The sequence below is a fragment of the Cuculus canorus genome, chromosome 3 (genome assembly GCF_017976375.1).
Source record: "Cuculus canorus isolate bCucCan1 chromosome 3, bCucCan1.pri, whole genome shotgun sequence".
In the NCBI taxonomy this organism is placed as follows: Eukaryota; Metazoa; Chordata; class Aves; order Cuculiformes; family Cuculidae; genus Cuculus; species Cuculus canorus.
The window spans coordinates 47,966,501-47,990,817 of NC_071403.1; the positions used below are offsets into that span (position 1 = coordinate 47,966,501).

A 24,317-nucleotide genomic window follows, 5' to 3' on the forward strand; every position below is an offset into this window, starting at 1 on the left:
CACCTCTGCTTTTACTCCCAAACTGTAATATTTACATTGCGTATTTCAAGAAGGTTGAATGTTCACACATTTACACATCTTGCCATATCTCAATTCTGTTCAATATATACACATTTGCCCCACATTTTCCATTACTTGTTAAGCGGTAACTTCATAGCAGCTCCACGAGAATTTCCACGCTGGACCCCCCCTGCCTCTGATGCCTCAGTCTCCTTGTAACCAAGATAAGATGGTGAAGCTGATTTTGGGTCATCCCAGTCATCATCCCAATCATCGTCATCAGCTGCTGCTAAAGTACAAAAAGGGGTAGGAGGGTAGGGAAAGGAGAAAGTTAAATATTTTCTCTTTAAAAGCAGAAGGAGCTACTTTAGCACTCATACACAAATAATGAACAAGGTAAATATATCAAAAGCTAGCCTGGCCGTTTATTTGTGACTCCTCCTCAATTACCACCATCCCCATCAAATACAACCTGCAAAACACTACACTGGTAATCTATTGAGGGAGGGGGAAAAGAAAAAAGGAGAGATGATGGTGTGTTAAGAAGAATTCATCAGTGTTCCATAGTCACAGACTCTGTGTTAGCATTCTGTAGTTATGAGTTCTCCTCTTAATTTAGGCCTTTACTACAAAAAGGTACCGAAGCCTTCTGAAAGGCTACCTGCTCCCTAAAATTAAGGATTTAAGAGACTACTACTTAACAGGAATGAGGGCACAAATTCAAGAGTGTTGAAATCCCAGTTACGCAAGATAAACAACATGCCCGAGAATAGATCAGGTATGCAATAGACTTCAGCTTGCCAGATTTCCCTACAAGTCTGAGGTGTCTGTTACTGTGGATCTGATTTTAAAAAAAAAAATATTTAAAAAAACTGTTATTTTAGCATCCACTTTACCTATGGAGCAATACACTACTAGAGAGCTGGTTTAGGGTTTGGGTTTTTTTTGGTTATTTTTTTTTCTATAAACTATGTTCTATAGTTATGAAAAATTAAGCAATTCATACCTCTACTGTCCACCTACTCTAATGTATTAAAAAAATAAGATTATTAGCACACCTGGTCCTTGATATGCCTGTGGATGACCAAATGCCGCTGCTGTCTCCCAATTATTTGAAGCACTGTTTCTCTGTCCAGCTGCACTTTCAGGTTTTGTTGCCCAGCTGTCAACAGCATTTCCATTATCCCAGTTCCCAGACTTCCCAGTGCTCCAGCTGGACCAAGGATCACTGGCATTATTTGCCTATATTGTATAAAGACAAAAGTAAAGAAGAAACTGCTGAAGAAACAAGCAACAACCACATACTTTCTTCTTGAAGTCTTTGATCTCCTGCTGATATGCTGTGAGTTTGCATTCAGCACTTGTTCAACTTAAGAGCAGCTGCCAAATCTTACGTTCCCAGCTACACAGCTCTCCAATGTAGTAAGTACCTAGAAGAACCGATCAGATTTCCAGGAATGTGACACCAATACACACTAATAAGAGTGTTACATCTCCTCAGGGAAATGAAACCATTTAATCCAATAGTGCTAGGAAGCACTCTCACCCATGACAATTATTTTACACCAACACTGTAAGTATGGTGCATGCGAACTATTAATTACATAAAGCCATGGACTAATTAGAACATTTCAAACAGAAACTCAAAAGTCAAAGGTTAGTTCTTTTCAAATACTTATTTTACCAGACTCAGATCAGTGGCTTTACTGAAAGCAAATCATAAATTGCCCACCCACACCATCACTACCGATGTGACAGTTGGGGAGTTAGGGCCAGCAACCTGTTCAGCTTCCCTGTCAGAGCTTGACTCATGCACAGTGAAGGTGACGGAAGGAAACAAACATCTGCCAAGGAACAGCCTGGCATTCCCTGCAGACCTACTCTTTCAGCATAAGCTTCTAGTGAAGGTAATCACATGTACCCTTCTGCTGATGCTGCTGTGGAGGTGGAAACCTCAGCAGGAGCCTGGAGCAGACATGTTTCTAACTACTGCATCAATTTATCAAGTTCGTTCATCAGTAAGTTGGATTAATATCTTAGCATCCTGCTCAGCTTCTTGATTTTAACACTACACTTTGAAAAAGCATAGACTAGTTAAGTGCAGTATACTCCAGACACTCAGTGCAGAGACTAGCTGGCAGAAAGAAAAAACCCACACAAATCAAACCCCACACACTCGAAGTGTAGGAGGAAGAAGGAGGAGAAGGGGAAGGAAAGCAAACAAAGCCTACAAAGCTTGTCTTGTTCAGCAGAGGGAGAAACTAAGCTTTGTAAAAGGAAGTCTCAAAACCTCCAGAAGCCAATGCATCATTTTTATCATGAAGCAGCATATCAAAGAAGGGATGCTTAAAATAAATTAATTGCTGTTAGACTGTACAATTTACATGAATCTTAGAATGTTTGCCAGTACAGAAAATTAAAAAAACCTCCCACTAAAAGCTAAATTATTCTCTGCAAAAGTGTTGAATATGTTTGTTTCTTACACAAAAAAGGTACAGCTAATCTACACTTCATTTTTTCTTCACAAAAAATTCTGTCCTCATTTTAACTTTTAGATACTACTTTAGGATAAGAGCTCTCACTTTAGATTTTCCTAAAAAAGAAGTCATCTGACAGTCAGATTTCACAGACACTATCAAACCTTTAAGACTTGAAAATGCTCTTGACATCATATAACACCTGTTCTTCAGGTACCAAATCTGTAGGATGTGGAAATTAGGACCAAGCCCCAAGAATGGGGGGAGATCACCATTCAGCAGACTCTCCAGAGTCCACAGGTCTCTAGGAACCGGTGGAATGAGGGAGATTATGTAGACTACTTCTATACTGATAAGTTTGGGACATTTTTTTTTGAGAATGAAAACAGAACACAGCTCCCTAAGGGAGCAATATTGTTGACGTCTACCTAATTCTTAGATAGCTGGAACACAGTACTACTCTCAGTAATCACAAAGAAGCTGCTGGTAGCTTTTATCAGCCTGGTCTTCTTGTGATGCTCACCTGGTAAAAAGTAAATCCCATACATTCCATCAGCCAGAGGTTATCATCTTTACTCACAGAAAACACATATGCTGTGGCCCAGACACATGGGAAAGCATGCCTGCTCCTAACTTAACTTAGAGCATCTAGAAAAAAATAGTTGGCGTAATATTCATTTGCATATACTTCTGCAATATGCATTGTGCTGATCACTGGCAAATGAAAGCCCAGAAATGGAATGATTGCCAAAAGGCTGAGTAAAGTTTTCCTCTTCTCTGCAGTTCAAGTGAAATCTGGTACACAAGTGGGTGGCAAAGAAACCTTAAAATCTGCCGCAAAACAAGGAGGAGACAATATTAACACTAGGCGCACTGCTAAAGAATGACTATCAAGAGCAATCATCAACAAACTTGCAGACAGTTGCTGATATACACTAAATGCTGTACAGCAAGGGGAAAGGGATTACCTAAACTGCCCTCTCAGATATCCTTCTCCATGTACCCATATGGAAGCACTACTCAAACCAGAAAACTTATTTTTGAGGTGTCCAAGAAAGCTCTGGGATAAATTCTTGCCCCTGGGTGTAATGCCCACAGGCTTCAATATGGGTGGAATATGCTATTCCCATTCAGATCTTTTCAGCCAAAGGATCCACATTTCTTTCCAGGGCACTAGGGAAGAAGGTAAGAGATGGGCAAGAATGTATATATAGACAACACCTCTCAAGAGCATTTACAGTTCTTCTTTCATCGTTCTTTAAGTATTTGCTAACATACAGATACACTGTGGACACTTTTATGTGGTAGTCAAACATCAGTAGACATGGAGAATGGCTCAGGAATCTGGCCTGCCATCCTCAAGGTCCCATAGCACTGTGGAGGGCCACATAAAGTCATAGCATTGATTAAAAGGGCAATCTCTGCTCCCATCAGCAGTTATGTGGATCTCAGCAGCTGACAAATTCCACACAAGAAGCCATTTATGTGGCTTAGCTCCGGTTGAATAAAACCTAACTAAGCCAGCGAGTATTTTATAAGTGATTAAATTACATGTTCTCACACCTCTAGTTTTCCATAACAAACTGATAATCCTCTCATCACTCTTGAGTCATCACGAATAAAGATGAAGAGCCCTAAGTAACAGCAGCAAGAAGTTGATATTTAGTCAATACAACTTGACACAGCACACCTAACATACAAGTATGCAAGCAATCTCAAATGCAAATACACAAAAAGAAATGCCACACTAAGCATAATTAAGAAACTAAACAACCTTCAAATGAAACACTGCATCTCTCTGCCTCTCAAGGTAACATCAAACAAGTACACTGAGATTAAATAAGGATAAACTCTTTAAAGGCAGCTGATTTTCCATTTTGTAAAATATTACGGACTTGTTTGCTCCTACTGTTCTAGGAGAAGAAACATACAAAAATGCTGCTTGGGAAACAGACAGGGAACATATTATTAAACAGTCTTCCGTTAAAAGCAGATTCAAACTCACTATAGAAACAGATGAATATACCTCTCCAGTTTCATAGCTGCCTTAGTTACCTGCATGGAGACAAAGCTTTAGGCAGACTCAGACATTACACTAATCTCAAGTTCTTTGGACAAGAGCCTCTGAATAGATACACAAAAAAAGTGAATATAGCCAGGTACCCTAACGATCAGGCTTTTTTCTTCCAGGAAGAAAAGTGACATGCTAAAAGCCTACTTTGCAGGTATCACAGAATTGCATTCACTGTGCTGTATTTACCACAGAGCAAGTGTGCACATTCGCAGACAATGAAGTAGCTACCATGCTCATGATATTCCATGCCCAAGCTTTCTTCCCAGTAAATCATTACCTTAGCATTGAGGTCCTGGGCACTTCTTTCACTCCAGAAGGAAGGCCCTCTTTTCGTGCTACAACTTCAACATATTTTCTCCTTAAAGAGATTCTCTAGAAAAAGCAAGAATGGAGACATGCTAGACTTTAAGGGATAACTAGCCTTACGGACTCACATACTAGAACGTTCCTGTGGGTAAATATAGGAGCAGGAATGAGGACCTCCAGAAGCAGCTGAGGAGGAGGAAAAAAAGAACACCGTTCTTCAGCTGCTCCTATAATCTAACTTCCTTCCAGAGTAACCCATTATTCAGCACCTATACTCCCAGCCCCACTGCCCTCTTCACAAAGTAGTACCTGCAGAGGAGTTGGGCTTTGCCTGTTCACAAACCACATATTGCCAAGGCACACCACTGGACACTCCATGCTTCTGGCATGAAAAACCCACAAACTACCAGTGGAAGAACTGTTATTGCCATGGAGAGCAGCACAGCCACATCTGCATTTTCTTCCTACTTCCAATCCCATTTCTTCACCTGTGAGATTACTGACAGACAAAGTGGACTAGAGGCTGCTCTGCTTCTGCACAGCACAGGCACAGGATTTCCATCTATTAAACTCCCAATTCAGCTCACAAAAAGCCATGTTTGAAGTACAGAATGGTCTTTTAAAAAGATACGTAGTTCAGACTTCAGCAAAGAATGCTCAGTGATGGGACAAGAGGAAGGAAAATACATCTATTGTCACCCTGACTCCTTAAAGGAAATGAATTTTTTTTAAAAAAATATGTTTCGTTTCAACTTTCAGTCATGAATACATTTATTCAATGGAGCTCTCTCAGGCTTCTGTTTGTTACCCACACCTGCACGTGTAAATGGCAATCAAGTCACCTCTTTAGATCCTTGTCTTCTGATGAGCTGATTTCAATCCCTATTGGTTTCTTCTTGAAGTATCTCAATAGGCAGATTTTGCCTGAGGTACAGATGCAGATGGGGGAGAAGAGTGATCACAGCATTACAGTTTAACAACTTGCTGCCCAAGCCTTTGCATCCCACTGGGACACACACAAAAAAGCTCAAGACAACTCCATAATTGGAATGCGTACAATCACTGTCATATCTTGAACAGTTATTTTTTAATACATGAATGTGAGTCACTTCAAAGCAAACAAGCCACTGCTTCCAGTACTGTAAGGAAGTCACTACCTGGTACTTTGGTTTCACAAAAATTGGTCACAAATTCCTGGGCCGAATGCAATTTTGCCACTTTAGGATTGGGGGGTGAGAGTCAGAGTTGCTCTCAAATTACAGGTAAGAAAGGAGGATGTGATAGTGTCATTAACAGGAACTCGAAGTTACTAATCAAGAAAGTCATGCTAGCATAAAACACTGGGTAGGGTTTGGGTTTTTCCCCTTCTGAACAGTTCTAACCCACCAGTTTTGCTTGTATTTCTTTAGTTATCTTTTGCTCCGTGCCCTTCTAGAGATGACTTATGTACAAACAGAGGTAGCTTAATCTTAGAAATGTATATCTTTATACAGGTTTTTTAGTCAAGAAAGCAATAATTTCCAAAATCCATAAACAACAGAAATTGTTATTTCCATGGTGAAGGTGCCTTTGTATTTTATAAGGTAACTTAGCAGACTGGTTTAACAGGACAAACTGGACTCAATCAAACACCAGTGAGTTATATTTACCATGACAATACTTCTACTTTACCACACACAGAGAAATGTCAGAGAATGGAAATGCTGTTACAGCAATGCAACATGCATGTCAAAATTTCCACAGAAGTAGAATAGTGCACTCTTAGGAACACTACATTTATTTTCTTCAATCTTAGCATTTATTGTTGCTCACAGCAGTGCAGGGAGGATGAGTTATGGTTTGCAAACATAACAATGACAATCTGCCCTTCTACTACTAAGCTGCAGGGTGGAAAAGGAATGAAGTACAAGTCTGGGAATAGCTTCTTTACCATCCTCCTTATGCATGTTCAATGCCTTATGTGCACACATGAAGTAACTTCCTCCTCCACAACAAACCAGGTGTTTTCACTATTCATCCTGCCTATATCAAAGTCCCACAGAGAAAGGGTTTTCTAAACATAAGACAGTCAATTTGTTTTCATATCCTTTGACAACTGTGTAGCAGCTTCCTTCTTCTACTGAGAAACTGTCCTGAGCACTTTCACACTTACCACTGGTTAAAATGATACAAACACGAGGGGTTTCTGCTAGTTGCTTCCTCTACCTATTTCAGGGGGGCTTGCTGCTCTGCCCACAACATAACTGAAGACATGAAACATGTAGATACACTAAGGTCACACTGGAATGAACTGACAAATCTGCAATTCACAAAAAATGCAAACTCTCACGACACTTATTTTACTCAGAACTAACAGCAGCTGTACAGCCATCTTCATACAGAAGTAGACTTGGCAGTGATTAGGGAATAAATGTCAAGAAAAGGGAACAAACTCCTCTACAAACGCAACTTATCGACGGCTTTTACCTCAGCATAGCTGGTGATCCAATTCCACATTGAAACAGACAGGCAGTACTCAGCTTTAATTTCATTTATACATTTTTAGTATTAGTTTTCTATTCTCCAGAGAGAAGAAAAACAGGCGTTAGACTAAGCTCTAGAGAGAAGAGAAACTATGCAGACTAAAATACATGGTATACTGAGGTTTATAGCATTTCATTTCATGTCAAATCTGCATGCTTTACAGGCTATAAAAAGCTGGACTATGTTAATGGTGAACTGTACACACGGTTTGTTTACAGACCACTAAACAGATTAGCATACAGATAAATGTTCAGCTTCTTAATAAGGAGAACTATTTTGGGCCAATATAGTTAATTTAGACTTAGATGTAATCTAAGTAACTCAGATAAACTCCATTGTTTAAACAGAAAGCTGGTATTTGTTCACAACTTTTAAAACATTTTAAATTAGATAAATGAAAAACCATCACAAGTTTTGGTTCAGAATGGAGAAATCATCACTTAACACAGCCATTTCTGAACCTAGAGCATATGCAAAATAAATGCAGGTACACCTGTGATTTGAGAAGCACTAGTCTCGATTACAAAAAAATCCAAACACCATTTAAAGGAGACTACTCAGAATAAATTTTACATTAACATTTGTATTTCCATACATACTTAAATTATGAGGGCTCCCAATGCAACCAAGCTAACACCCTTTTGATCAACCGCAATGAGAAGCACTACTTAAAAGTGTGAAACAGGATATCCATTGTTGCTACAGCCTCTGGAAGCAACTCAGCATCAAAGAAATACTATAAGAGAAAAACATATAGCTCATTTTTCATCAGAAATGAGAAATTTTGCATTTAGAATATTCCAAGATGTTAATTTGGTTTAACCTGCCACAATTTATATTCATTGCAATGTAATCATTGTCAGAGTTATTCTAATACCAGAAAAGTTTACAGGTAAATGACTAATATATATTATGCAAGTCTAACAAATAGGAAAAAACCATAAGTGCTGATATACTTACTCACTAGTTGTTCCAAATGACAGTCTAAAATTAGCAACCTGCATTGCTGCTCAGAGGAACAGTGGATTGACAGAAAAAATTCCTCATTTCCTTTGCTTCCTCTGTCCAAGGGTCAGAGCAGCATGCGACCCATACAAAAGCCTCCATCTTTGGCAACCAACGTTTGCTTAAATTGTATTCTCTCCAATAATCTTTGAAGGCTTTTCAAACATTAAACCACAAATGCTATGGCCAGACGTAACACTAAACTCTCCTACACCCGTGGCAAACCCGGCTAAGGTACAACACCAAAGTGTTGCTGTGGTCACTGTACCTTTCTCAGTGAAGAAAAGGAAGTAAAAGCAGCAGCTTTTAGTTATTGCTTATTAAATACTTTTCAGGAGATTCACTGATGTTTTCTTAACAGCAAAAAGTTATGGATTGCAGAGCACGAAACCAAAAGCCCCTTGTTTGCCTGGAAAGCAAAATGGGACTGATGTAGATGGAGGAAGTAAGTTTTCTTTTGAAAGGGAGAGAGAGAGAGAGAGAGAGATATGCATACATACCAAGTGATCTGGGAAACTTGTAATGATTTAGGGTTCTGAATTACATGCAGCATTACTATGTAAGATAAGCAGTCATCCTCCCAGACCTATCAGGGCGTATGAAAGTGCCAGCGAAAATACATATAGAAAATAACATATAGAGCTAAAAAATAAATTTATTTGAATTTTCTAAACCCTGTCACATTGCTCTTTGAGATATACTTCTGAACTGACAGGCTAACTATTTCAGAACTTTAAAAATAAAATTGTGACAGGAAAAAAACCCAGAAAGTTTGTGTTCAAATATAACTTGCTGTGCTGGCTTTGGCCGGGACAGAGTTAGTTTTCCTCATAGCAGCTGGTATGGGCTATGTTTCGATTTGTAACTTGAACAGTGTTGATAACACAGGGATGTTTTAGTTACTGCTGAGCAGTGCTTGCGTTAAGCCAGGGTCTTTTCTACTTCTCACATCACCCCACCAGCAAGGAGGCTGGAGGTGCACAAGAGACTGGGAGGGGACACAGGTGGGACAGCTGACCCCAACTGACCACAGGGATATTCCACACCGTACGATATCATGCTCAGCAATAAGCACTGCAGGGAAGTAGGCAGGTGAAGACGTTCGGAGTGATGGCATTTTGCCTTCCCAAGTAACTGCTACACATGATGGAGCCCTGCTTTCCTACAGATGGCTGAACACCTGCCTGACAACGGGAAGTAGTGAATTTTGCTTTGCTTGCATTTGCAGCTTTTGTTTTACCGATTCAACTATCCTTATCCCAATACACAAGTTCCCGCACCTTCTCCTCCCATCTCACTGCAGTGGAGTGAGATAGTAGCTGGGTGGGACTGAGCTAAATCACAACAGTGTGGTTTAACTGGCCTTTTAAAATAAAAACCAAAAAAATCCCCAAACCTTGCGCTCGCACATTTCAAATTAGCCAGATCTATTATTTCTAATAAGTTTTGGTGCCAAAAACTATGCGACAACATGGTTTTTTATGTACTATTAAAAGAATGGAAGGAATTCTAAGAATTAAAACATCTTTTGACATAGAAATTGGGGGGATGAGGATATTGTGTAATTATGTGTACATTAAAGTGTCTTAATAGTACAGAAAGCAATTTCTTTGATACAGTAGTAGTAAGAAAAATCACCAAGCATCCTGTTTATTTAGAATAGCTTTCATAAAGTCATTTTGTAATAAACTTATACACCCCCATGTTAACATAAAATATAATAGCATTTGGAATGCTGTTATTTCTAATTCATCCCACCAGACTACAACTATAAACACCACTGTGCCACCTTCAGCATGGATTCTCTTTACGTTGACAACTAATTGGTCATTTGTCTTTGCTCTCCATAGCTGCAGACATAAGTCCAAGATGAACTGCTTTGTATATTGACTTAGTCACTCGTTAAGACACTTGAAAATATTTAAGTCAATTGCTTGCAACTGTGCATCCAAAAACAGATAAATCCAAAGTGCCTGAGCCAATTCACGTTAAACAATGGAAATGTCATTGCAACCAAATGCAGAGTAACACATCCAGGAAGAAGGATCATGCATACAAAGCAGAAGATCATATTTTTACAAGCAGTGGCCCTAAAAGAGAGGTCAGCATGTAAGGAATGAGCAACTCATTACAACCTCCTGATGCAGTATGACAGAAGCCAATGCCATCTTTGACTATATCAGTTTTTTATACACCAGAATAGCAACATCAAAACCTGTTTGACATCACGCGACGTACACAGGAGCAATGAATACATTTTACAGACAAGCCACAAGATCAAATAGACTGGAGAATAAAGGTGGGTTTCTTTCAAAGGCAGGAAAAAGTGTCTTATACCAGACACATAGAACAGATATAATTTCTCAATTAAGAGGACAATTAGCTGTAGAATTTTACAAGGAGAAAATGCACTAGAAAGCTCTCTGATCTGGGAGAAAGGCCTAACAGCTGAATGTGGAAGCCAGACGGCTTGGTATAGAAATTAAATTCCTATTAGCAATAAACCACTGGAACAAACTACCAGATGTATATCAGAAGATGAAGAAACCCTTCTTCAAATGAAGATCTGCTGTTTTTCTAGAAAACACATAACTGAAGCAAATTCAGTTAAAGAAAAAAATTGAGAAAATGGAAATAACTTATGACAAAATTCCAAAGCATCCACACAGCAGGATAGTTCCTGGTATTAAAAAAAAAAAGGAAAAAGACAGGCCCAAGCACCCTGGCCTGAGGAAATTTGCTTCCCCTGCATCTTGCATGGCCTTGGCTGCATCCAGGTGCAGCCTCTCCTTCTCTCTCTCTCTCTCTCTGTCTCTCTCTCTGTCTCTCTTGTCTACAGCACCCCGGTTCTCTTAACTGTCTCACACAGCATTTGAAGGATAATGTAGAGGAATAAGACACTTGTGAGAATAAGGCACTGAAACAGATGAGTCAACCAGTTTGCCTGAAGTTACACTCCTTTCCAAAATTTGCTAAGAAGAAACTGCAATTTGTATGCATTACAGGGCTAGTTTATACTCCGGATCCTCTGAAAACGGTATTGTAAAGTGATTCTGTTTTCAAGCTTTTCCCTCTTCTAGAAATGCAACTTCCAAAACTATATTGCCATAGTAATTTCCTGTTATTTAGGATATAGTAGATACCTTATTTTAACCTTTACTCTTATACAAGCAAGGGCTTTTTTCTTCCTTTGTCCTGGCATGCATACCCTATGGTAAGCACAGATATACCTCTCATAGAAGCCTCTACCACCATTTAAAACACTGTATATCCATTTTGTTTGTTAGCAATTCTTCCTAGGTCAAATTAAATAATATTTTCCCCTTCCTTCATAAGGGAAACAGTTTTTGGATTTGACAGAAGTAGCTGCTGCAAATATTCCAAGCTTACCCAGAGGTAAAGTTTGGCTAGAAACTCTATAGGAGGAAAAAATGGGGCAAGTGTAACAAATAGAGCAGAAGAAATTAGGTTCTCACTCATTTTGGTTCAGTCTGACATGAGAAAGTAGTAAGACATTTCAAGAGTTCTGTGTTTAACCTGGATATTAACTGAGGTCTGGAGTTCTCACTAAGTGTGATCACAGAATCACAATATTGGAAGCATTAAAATTAAACACTATACAGTCAACTAAATGTTATGACTGTCATATAAAAATGCCCCATGTGCATTTTTCAAGAGATCTCACCTCATGTCAAAGTCCTGTGTTCCATGTTATGATTAAGAAAACAACTGATCCACAAACCAGGTACGTGTCCCCAGCTGCTACGATGAGTAAAGCATTTACTTTCCAACGCACAAGACCTTTGTATACTGCTGCTGGGAAAGCAGATTTTTTCCTCCTGTTGACTGGAAAATGTTTAACTGTTCCTATATGTGGGATGTGCAGCAGTCTGTAGACCACAAAATACAGCTTGTGTTTAAGCATAATGTATGTCTTCAGTTATCTGACACTAAATACTTGCTGCTTAATGAACTGACACACTGGGCAAAAAGCAATGAATAAAGCAGGAAGGTGGGCAGAGAGAGAAAAACATTTTTCTGGCAAAACTGAAGTCAGTCTCTTCTCCAGCTGATTAAAGACAAATGCATCAACTTCCTTCATCTTTTTAATCAAAGAAATAACTCTTACTCAAATTCTGAAAAAGATATATATGTGTTCACGCTGGCTGATGATGAATGGACCACCAACTGTAGGAGACATCTTAAAAAAAAAAGGAAGTTATGGTATGCTAACCATTTTAAGGAACTAATACAAGTAACTTGAAAAAGTAAATTTGCTAAGAGTGCACTTACACAGAACTAAGGCACAAACAGAGACTGAGGTAGTCATAGATTTATATGATTGAAGGCTGGAAAGAATAAAAATGCTCTATTTTTGAAAGTGTTAGAATACTCATTTTTCATACAGGGACAGCAGCTGAACAGGCACTCATATTATTAATATTCAATTAAAAAAGTGTTCCCTAATGAAAATACAATTATTTTAATCAGTACTTTTATGAGGGTTCACAGATATGGTACAGCACAACTGAGGAGAGCAAGCAGAACCCACCCTGCCCCAACTGTGCCTGAAAAAACTGGAGACATACCTGATGACTGCTTTTTGCAGCAGCGTTGGTCTGAGCTGTACTTGAAGACAGGGAATCAAAAAACGCTTGGTCAGCTAATGAGTTACCGCAGCTAATTCCATCTTTTGCACCTTCACTTATAATCTGAAATGGAAAATATTGGAAGATTTTCATTGAAGAAATTATGATGTGTACCATATATAATAATCCTAACATTCATATCTCTAGATGTTAGGATGGTTGCATATATCCTTTTTGAATTCAAACTGAATAGTACCTTTTACAAGAAGATGCTGTGAGAATCTGAAAGATTTACTTCCACAACAGATGGAACTGGCTTACATTATTACAGTGTAACACATGAGACTTGTGGCAGTGGACGCCTAACTATAAATTCATGGGGGATTAACACAGTTGTTAGCATTACTGCTTGGAGAATAGGAACTCAATACTCAGAATCGGTTTGGGACCGATTTTGCTCTCCAAATTGCAAATTTGGAGAGCAAAAGCTACTAGACCATAAGCTAGCCAACTGAAAACAAACAACATGGTAATGTGAACAAGCATCCTCCTCTCACCCCGTGTCTTTTTTTAATAAACACAGCACTGGTGAATGAAAGGAGGCACATGCCTTAAGAGGAGGCTACAGGAATTACAGCCAGCCTCTTCATCTAACTGGCAACGTGCAGACATACAGACACTGGGCCTGACCCTCCAAGAGTGATCTGGATCCCAGTCTTTGCATCAAGACGTCCATTCCATCCCCATTACACTAGGCTGTAAGCAAAGAGGAGATCAACACACATTGAAGAGACAGCAAAGGCCCTCAGGAAGAAGATGAACTGAGTAGTCCCCGGATTTGGGATGCCATACTCTGAGTCCCAGACATGGGGTTCCTTTCCAGAGGTATACGTGCATGTGGAAAATCAGTCACAGCAACACCACTGTAAACTTGTGTTTCACTTCCCTATCTGTATCTTCAGACAGGAAAATGAAACAATTATTGGATCCTGACACCCCCAAAACCAGAAGCAGACTCGAAAAAGCTCACGTTCTGCAGATCACCAGTATTTGCTTTGGACAACCACCTTGCATTTCCTGGAAAATCACTAAGTCGCACAGTAGCTCTGGATGGCATGTTTGCACTGGTCTCCAAAGCCAGCTACAGCTGCCACAATAAAATTACACATTCTAAGCTTTAACACTGGAAGCTATATCTTTGAGCATTACAGTTTGATCAGCAAGTAAAAAGATGGTCTTATTAGTAGTTCTGCTTTCTTAGTGCAGAGCAGTGTAGTCACTTACCTCAACGTAATCTGTTGGAACAAGTCCTCTCTCACCTTGGCTGTTTTTTCCTTCTAACCAGCCTCCACCAACATCCTAAAAGAAGTAATAATATAGAAATAGTTTTGCTAGATGGAGCCCATAGCATACTCTAAATAGCTCAGGAGGAAGCACTGTTTTGCTGTCAAATGCAGTCGTTGAAATACAGTTATGACTGTATAACCACAAACAAACTTGCTCACATCTGCTGAAGCAGCAGATACTCATTTAAACAGAATGCAGACCACGCTTGTTTCACACAGCTATTGTGAACTTTACTTTTAACAACCATAAGGGATGAAAAAAGTTTATTTTCAGCATTTTTGATCATTTACGAAACCACATCCAATTGTCTGTAAACAGACTGCATCAAGCATGAAAACACAGCTATTAGGACACCAATTCTAAAGCATTAATTTTAATCAACAGATTATAAAGAAGCAACACTCAAGGAATTAAGCTTTCACTAATATTTGTAGAATCTCTGCTTCACTTATTGAAGGTGCAGAGGTACGTGATGAGTGGGAGATATAACCCACAAGAACATTAAGAATAATCTCAAGATTAAGAGAGGCACACACTGTGCAAGATCTAGAGACATTCTTTCTAGTTTAAATTTAATTTCAGAGGCAGGTCTCATGTTATTAGTTTGGAAAGCACTAACAGTTCAGATCCGATTTCAGTGGGGCATCCTGTTATTGTTTGAGTTGGTTTTTTTTTAAAACACTTATTCTACATACACTAGGAAAACTTTGCAGTTAAGAACTATTTATTTAGCTTTTATTCAACTTCTGTGAAACAGCATTAAACTTCTGAACTCATTTAAATCACCACTTCTGCCACACCACAGCATCTTATCCAAGAGAGTGCTGGTTTATTAACTAGTAGATACTTTAAATATTATATATTATTATTTTATGTATTATTAAATATCTGCTTCAAATATTTAAGGTCACTGGAACTAAAAATTATCACAATTACACATGACTAGGCTCTTCAGAGAATTAGTCCATCCTGCAGAATTCGTGTTTCTTATACTACCAGACAAATAAAACCTGGCATTAAGATCAGGTGTTTTTTGATTGTCTGTGTTTTAAAAGGATAGTCTAGTCTATTCACTGAACTCTATTGCCACCCAAAAATTCAAAAGCAGAATCAACTAACACTTTCCTTGTTACTAAGAATCATATAGAGCAATAAAAGCACACTCAAATTTAAACTTCACATGCAAATCAAATGTCAGTGCTCAAAAGTAAAAGTTAAGAACTCCCTGACAGTACTACTGTAGTATTTTCACTACTTCCCTGTACCTTGTCTGTATTACTTAGATTATGAAAGGACACACAAACTTAGTAATAAATTTTGTCACAAGTTCTCTGAGCAAACTTGGAATGCTGAAGTCATTGATTAAGAAACTTAACACCAAAGGGAACTGGTATGTCAGATTTAAATGCAAGTGGCAAGCAACCGAAAGACTACATACACACAAAATGTGGAACATCAGATATTCAAAGAAAGCAAGCCCACACACTCAGATGTCAAAGGTGCCACCATTATTAGCTACTTCCTAAGTGCATAGGCACAATCTGAGAGAGTCCCTGTCCTCCAAAACTGTTAACTGCTTTTGTTGCCACAAAACTAATAGAAAATTCTTTGTATTTAGTTTATTCACTGATTCTTCAGGGGAGTATAGCCAGGGCTTTCAGATGTCACCTAGCACCTTTTTTCATCAGGAAAGCACACTAAAGCTTTGATTCCATCTCAGTTTTCTTACCGGGTTGGTAATGGTGATAATCTCCCCTTCACTGACAGTCAGCTCGTTGTTTCCAGGCTCAGCAGCAAAATCATACATAACACGAGCCTGCATGTGAAAAAGAATATAGCAGTGAGCCTTCCAGCTTTTTTAGAAGACTTCATGAAGAAAGTGTCAGCACAACCAATTCTTAAGTAGCAGAAATAGTAAGTAGGGTAAGGCTGGATGTACAAAGAGCAATTCAGCATGTAGGAAGTAAACATTTCCTAAAATTTAACTCCGAACTGAACACTAACACAAACTTTACAAGATGAAAATCTCCTGCAGAGCTTGCTAGGGACGATCATTATTTTCCAGGAGGATTCTTAGTTTAAAATTGGCTGGTTTTTGCTATGTCCAGAACTATGTGTACAATTTTTTCCAGGGGGAAACGGAAACAATCCCATTAATACATATTTTTTCTTTTTCCTAGAAGACAGATTCCAATTCCAGGTAAAGGGAACCATTTCTTAGAGCAAGCAATTCAGAAAAAAGAACAAGTAATTTCAAATGTAAGTAGCCAATGCTGTACATAAAAAGTAACACCTAAAATTATGTTAGGAGACTTCGCATATAGGAGGAATTATGCAAATGCACAAAGACAGCGGGCCAGTTACATATCCATAGAAGGAAGGAAGAAAAAAAACCAAAACCCTCTGAACTTTTAACTGTTCAGACACAAAAGGCTTTGGTGTGTACTGACTCAGCCACTATACTATATAAAGAACTATCACATTTGAAACACGGGTAAAGTTGTTGAGCATTTAAAGAACAGTTCTGCTTCTTTATACAAAGAATTGTGATACAGCCTGAGACTGTATTCCCAAACATATATTCATTGTATTCTACTAAACTCTTTCCCAGTCTAAAAGTAGACGAAGCTCTCAGGATTTGCAAATGGACTATATCTATTTTCTCACAAACTGTTGCAAAACACACAGAGGAAAAAAAAAACATTTTTTCCTCTTTGACTCTTAACGGAAGATCTAGAACCAAAGTTTTAGCTTTCCATTTAAAGTGACACATTACATAAAGTTTAAACATGACCACAATAAACTCTTTACCCAAGCTTCTCCTCCTTTGAAAGAAAACTCATCACCCTAGTAGAATTTATAAAAGATAAAGGCTTTATTAACTACACCTCAAGTCTTTGTTAGCCAGGTGCCCCGGATTAATTAATACATTATTTAAATACCAATGCTGAAGTACCAAAGAGCAGCAAAAGGGAAAGCTACACTACAGGTCAGGAAAGGGAAACAGAAAAACGAGGAATTTTAAGAGAGTGTACTGATTATGTCATAGCCCTTATTTCTTCAGCTCATAAAGGATTAAGAGGAGCAGAAAGTTTACTTTGGGAAACATACCAATTGCCCTAGTGCATCTGGAAAGAGGTAAGGCTATGGTCTCGCCTTCACCAGTAAGACATATGCTTTAGTTACCTCAGCTTACACAGAAGTGGGCTTTGTTCCTGCAGATTAAAAAACTAAATCCAAGAAAAACAATTTTATAATGATGTTACTAATAACACCGGGAACTGTGCAACAGTGAGGCCCTTCTTGTACTTGGAGGTTGGATGGAAAAAAACTCCACTAACACCCACACCTAATTTCTGTTGAAAGCAAGTTGTGTGATATGAAAAAAAAATACCAGAAGACAGACATTCACCATCGAGCCTTGCCTGTCTCAAAACTGCAGGTTGCTGCGATTCCCACCAAGACATCCCTTCCTCTGACATAAAACCAGGAAAAAAAAAAAACCAACTTCCCTCCCCCAGATTTTAACTTCCTAAGTATCATGTGAAAATACTTCTGGCTGGTCAAGAAATACTTTACTTCAGTGTAAACAAAAACAGTGCCAAGAAAACACACATATGTTGTGGTTTAGCTGACAAAGCTAACGCTGAACCATGTGCACAACAAATAAAGCAACTGGTCTTCTCCACTAGAGAAGCACAACATTGCAGAAAAGTCCAAAGCACTATGAATGCTTCATTGAATGAAAGCTTCCCCTTAGAACTGAGGCTTTCAGCAATTTCAGATTATGCCGTGCAAAACCAAGATGAAAAAACTGTTTTCAATAACGACACTGACTGCTTTCCTTCCAGCAGAAAATCAGGTCTCCATGCAAATATATGAATAATCTGCCCTACTTTCCTTACAATATAAAGTGAAGAGAAGCAGCACGCCTTCTTTAGTATGAGAACATGTTAAGCAGGCCCTCCAAGCCACTCCTCTCGGCAGTAGTAGATGAAGGTGTTGAACATGTCCTTTCTACAGCAGGTTACAAAACTTACCCAGTTCCTGCACGCCACTTCAACAATGCTCAGATGCAAGGCATTTAAATCATAAGGAATACAGCTTTTTTAACCATGGAGCCTTCTTGGCCTTCTTCAAGTAGTACAACACAGTATTAAGTTGTTCCTTTTACTCACAAGAATGATGAGATTTCACCAGGGCAAGGGCAGATCTTAATAGCCTTCAGGAAAACCGGCAAAACACCCCACAGCAATGACCAGATGAGAAAGGTAAGATATGTTTGTGTCTAACAATAAACCCATATACGAGTAGGTTCTCCAGATGGGGAAAAAGTAGGTTCCCAGCAGGTAAACAAAGTTACTCACAAAAATCTGGAACTATTCAGCTCGTAGGAAGGCTGTAACAATCCAAGAACTACAGGAAGTTCAGAGATTCAAACATTTAATTAATGGCTAAAGGCCCTTGCTTCATTTACACAATACCGCAAGTTCACAAAACAAGTAAGAATTGCTAATCCATCTATTAGTTATAGGAAAGTCGGTTTCTTTTACTGGGTGCACTCTGTCTCCCACACTCACCCTTCCCAAGATGGTTCCGGATTCTGAAGTTGTTTTGTGAGATCCTTTGAAAAAAAGGACTGCTAACCCAAAAAGTTAAAACAGATTTCACTGATCAGAGAGCTGATCCGGTCATTGTACTGTACACCTACTGTCCAGAGCTTCACTAGCAGTTTGTAACACATGCTGACGTTCATCTCGTTCTCCCTTGCATGGGAAAAGGCTGGCAGGGATTAACCAGAACGTGGCACAAAGCATGCCAAGAAGGAAAGGGCTCTCTGATCCCCAGCACCTCTGTAGCTCTTGCTTATATTGCAGTTTCTCTGGAATGAGAAGGAGCTGGCAGTTTTCTCTGCAAGTTGAGGACAGGGGGAAACCAGTAAGACCTTATCAACCTTATTAAACGAAAATTAGTTTTTCATTAGTATGGGTATAGACATTCCAATTGTAATAAGAAAATAGAAAGGAAAGTGGCAATTCTCAGTGTCGCATCAGCATTCTTTGGAGCTGGTTCTACCTGCTGTAGTTACACATCTGGACTGTGGTTTCCCAGTTTACAGACTTATCAACTTACTATACCATGAAGCCTTTCAACTTCTAGAAATTCTAAGCACTGCAATCAATCACTATTACGAGGTATTGCTATTACAAGCAGGCTAGCTTGTTCATAGAGAAGCAGGACAATTAAAAGCCACTGTGCAATGAAAATTACCATCCAGGAGCACGCAGACTAACAGTTAACACACATCAGTTGTGATCCCAGCAGTTTCTATAGTAGCTTCCCTGTCTAACCCTCTGGTCATAAGAATGATTAACAATCCCACAGAGAGATTACTGGTTTTTGTTTAAGTTCTCTTCTGAAGCAAAATGTTTCTGTAATGCTGGACTTCCTGATGCAGTACTGCATATAATGTAAGTATGCTTTTAACACTAAAATGGAGAAACCACTCAAAAACTGGACACACCTTTGAAAATGCCTTCCCTATAGACAAGACTTCATTGTTCTAGAAAGAGCTCTCGTGTTATGCCATAGATTCATCTGCTTCAGCCATATGTTTAAGTTCAGCAAACTTGTACCACAACTGCTTCTCTTGGATGGCTGGCAGTAGCAGATAATACAAAGGAAATACCTATAAGAGGTTCACAGCACGAAACACCCATAATGAATGCACGCCTTCCTTGTACCAGTTAGCCCTTCAGCTGTTCAGTGTTCCAGACACCCAGTAGTGCCCTTTTCATAGGTCAGGGATTCACAGGTTTAATTGGAGCCACTGTCTTAGAAAGACAGCTGGTTTATCACAGCAGCAAGGATGGCAAAGCATTCCAGGTTCATGCTCTGCCTCTGGTTTCTTGTCCTACTGCTGGTGGCAGCAATTCCCAGATTCACAGAAGAGGATCAAACCCATATTTCAGTTGGTTGATTATTTTTGAGCCATGACTCTTCTTCACAAGTCAAACTCTTAAATTTTAAATAGCCTCAATAGTAAACAGACTTGAACTTTTCTTCTAGGACATCAGCTTAAGCTTTTAGCTGGAATCAACAACAAAGGGCTTTTAGTGACCTCGAATAACACCAGTAACATTGCTGTTATTCATGAGTAAGCTTCAGACAGGCTTGCTAAAAAAAACTGCGCAGTTAGTACAAATATTCTTCAGTAGGTCAACTAAGCATAAGCCTTTGAAACCTGCCTGTGAAACAATGATAAGCTATATGTTGCTCACATCTGGAAGCACAGAATGGTAAAATGAATTTCTTTCTTCCCTGACTTTTATTCATTCTCTACTACAAGTTTTTAGGATGTGGGTTTGGGAGGGGTGTGTTTTGGGGAATTCTTTGTTTGTTTGTTTTTGTTGGAGGGAGTCTTTTCAGTGCTCTTCTTTTCAGAACTGTTTTTCCCACCAATATTGTTTTTAGAAATAAAATTTTCCTTCTAAAGAAAAGTTCCAAGGGAATAAAATAGAAGCAGCGTACCTGGGATTCAGGTTGGGATCCCAGGGCTAGGGAAACTGAGGAAGCAGAAAGAAAAAAATAAAGAGAAAAACCTAGCTGCAAATAAACTGGGTCAGAAATTGGCAATATCTTCCAATTACATCTGAAAGAATTAATGAAATATTTAACTGAAAAGTGGCAATACTTTGCAAACAAAAGCAATGAACTCTACATTATTATTACATTTTCTGTTTTCTACTGTTTAATCTTACACAGCAATTTGCCCTGTGTTTAGGTAGATTTAACCTTTCTCCCACCCTTTATCCTGAAATCCAAGCCCATCCAAAGCCAGTAAGTACTCCAACACTGAAGAGATTTTCCTTGCAGCAACTGCAACATCTGGGACTATGATCTAACAGAAAAAAATCCTCTTTTTCAATCCCTCTATCACAACTGTATCAGACTGCCAGGCTAAGTGTACATTTGGACAGTCTGCTGAAATATCAAGTGGCTCTTCGAGTGCATAGGCCTCTCAGCCTGGAAAGGCAGCTTCCTTCTGTCTTGCTTACAGTAATCTCTACACATGTTCCTCTCATAGGCATTCCTAAGACACAAGAAGCAAACAAAAAACTGAAGACAGAAGCGTAGGAGGACAGTAGGGACATTGTCTTCTCAGACAGGCTCCTACAGAAGCCTTACCTTAGGAACAGAAAAGATTATACATTGTTCTAGAAACTGCCAGTTAAAGTGATAAATATTTATTACAAAGGAGAAAAGACCACAATGTTTATCTTTGTAACTAAGACACAGCAAACAGAGAAAATTCATATTTCTTGTATAGTGCTAGGCATCACTGTTCTTCACGCTCGAACATCTGCCTAGGAAAAAACTTACTAGCCTGAAGAAACCAAACCATCCCTTGAAAATGGTTTTATACTATGATTTTATTAAACAATCAGTAAAAATTAAGATTTGCTGGTTTCATAAAAACTTCCCTTTTATTTTCTAACACAATCCTTTTTTTTTCTTTCTTTTTTTTTTTTTCTTTCTACAACACCAGAATTAAAACAAATTCATCTTAAAAGTAAAACTAAGCTTAGTCAAGAACTCCACTTCTGGACTAAGAGGTCACCATATTCAGATGTCATTACTCCAGATTCCCCCACCAGCTCTAAACGCTGAATCCTCACATTACTCTATAAATTCACATTAGAAATACACCTGCTGACCTTCTGGTTGACTTTCTTCTATGCAATTCTTCAGCTCTAAAGTAAGTTCAACAGCCTGCAGCTAGTCATTTGAAGTCAACACCATTGCCTATAATCACTTTAGAAGCAAATTAAATACAGATAAAAAGGTAAGAAACAAGGACTTGCATCATTTCTTCCTGCTAATAAAATATGCTTGCAGACATGAGACTCAGACCAGGATGCTCCTCTTCAGCCTCAGAAGCTGCAAGTGACTGCAACACTTCAGGCAGGTATTTAATTAATTATTCACACTGGATTAAAAGGCCAATCTCATATTGCAAGAAAACAGTTAACAAAGCACGCTGAGTTTCCAAAAAGAACAAAACACAAAGTTTGAAGTATTTATAGATTAAGGGACAGTAATGAAATACTTGATTCCCCGCAACATGCATGTGGCTTAAACCACTAGCACTTCCAGAATGACAATAAAGGTGTAACAAGCTTACCTTGAAATAATTTCTGTATGGTTTTGTGTAAGAAAGAAGTGACTAGGCAAGTTTTCAAGTGTTAGAGGCTTTGAAATATTGTCTCTAGCAATCAACACAAGGTCTTACTAGCCTTTTCAGCAACTCAGGCTTTCCTCACTGAGGACAGATTAGGTCTTCACATCTACCACACAGGACTCCACTGTCTTGCTGAAAACAATTTTTTGGTCAAGAAACACCTTAACTCTGTTCAGGCTAGCCCAGCCCACTTTTTGTTACATATTTTACTTCTGATTTACAGAACATGAGTTTCTTTATAGCTGTGTACCTGTAAGCAAACATCAGCACACCCAAGAGCCAAGTAAAATACACTCCCACTCAGCATTAAAGGCAGCACACGCACTAAGAACCTGCATTGGAGCAAACTCAAATCACACAGTGGAAGGTCCCCTTGTTCAGCTCAAGCATCTAGGATTAAATGTTATCAAGGTGGTCTAAGACTAAAACGGTTATAAGACTAAAATCTCTTAATGGTCTTAGAATGTAACCGATCTTAAAATCTTAAGGTAATAAAACAACTTACAGCTTCTTCCTGTGCAGTTACAAATGGGATGGGCAGATAATCACTGCCACAGAGCATGAAAAGAACAAACTGTGATATTTTCCAGGTTTACAACAGTGCTCAAGAATTTAAAGTCTGTGGACTACATATAAGCAGCTCAGTAGTTTTAAAAAGCAGCATTGAAATCCTGATACTTTCAGAAGCACCATCAAGCACAGAGGTGCTTTGTTACCTTTTGTGGTGTTCATACAAATTTATTTACAGCACCCTGTCAAACCGAATAACAGAATCCCCATGCACTCAAGTAGTACCGAAGCAAGGGGAATTCAGTTGCAGAAACACATGCAAGACATCCATGTGATTTAGAGATGTTTCCAAAAACTGACTCAAATACTCCTGTGAATCACATCAGAGCTTTCAGTTGGATTAAGCACTTGAGGATTTTTCCTTGTTTAAAACATTACTTATAAACCAGTTATGAGTTATTAACAATGTACTGCAGAACTCTTAACTGTGACCAAGGAGTTCTAATGATATCACATCTCTTCCAGAATCAATTTATCACATTGCTCCAACTGCCCAGAGTTCCTCACATTCTCCTTTCTGGATACCAACCTACTCCAGGTCCCCAATAGACTGGGGACTAAAAATTTCAAATCCGAGAAGAATAATTCCAGTTACAGCAGAGCATACAACTGGAGCAGGTACAGCACAGCTTTGTACTTAGAGATGTTAGGCAGGATGCATTTATCCCAAGTGCGATTAAAAATCTGTCTAGATAAATCATTGCTGTGCCTCTGAAATCAAATTGCAATGTTTGCGGCTGTTTGCTGAATCAATATTTAACTGAGTATTTCAGAAGTCCACCATGCTGAGCACCCTGGCATTTGCCTGAAACTTCAGGGTGATTAGTGTTGTACCCTTGCAGTCCAGTCCTGAAAGAACAAAGCTGGTAAGAGGTGAGGGTTTCAAAAAAAGCCTGCAACATTCACAAAATAAATTGCCAGATTATGGCCTACACACTAAGGACAGCTTGTAGTCACACAATTAATAGTGCTGTCTCTCTCAGAGGGAAGATTATAAAGACCAGTAATTATCTCAATAATTGGAGAGGCACAAAGTTTTGCTAAGGTTATCTAATGAACTTCAAGACTTTTCAGACTTACCACACTATTATGGGCTCTGCATTTCAATGTACCAGCTGCACAGTCTAGAGGCAGATTAAAAACTAGCAAAGCAACTACCTGCATGTTAAAACGATGCTACTTCA

The 24,317-nt window shown here is 38.8% G+C and overlaps 1 protein-coding gene across 2 annotated transcripts in view; it reads right to left on the reverse strand.

Annotated features, from left to right (window-relative positions):
- The window catches only part of SNX9 (sorting nexin 9), a 57,336-nt gene that overhangs the window by 24,169 nt on the left and 8,850 nt on the right, over positions 1-24,317 (reverse strand). The window contains exons 2-6 of one of the 2 annotated variants that reach the window (XM_009570353.2): positions 16,051-16,137; positions 14,259-14,333; positions 12,975-13,097; positions 1,059-1,242; positions 136-286 (exon numbers count right to left, since the gene is read on the reverse strand). In XM_009570353.2, the coding sequence (XP_009568648.2) occupies positions 136-286; positions 1,059-1,242; positions 12,975-13,097; positions 14,259-14,333; positions 16,051-16,137 (620 nt within the window). Of the gene's footprint in view, positions 1-135; positions 290-1,058; positions 1,243-12,974; positions 13,098-14,258; positions 14,334-16,050; positions 16,138-24,317 lie in introns of both variants that reach the window. The other variant, XM_009570352.2, reaches the window with a different exon arrangement.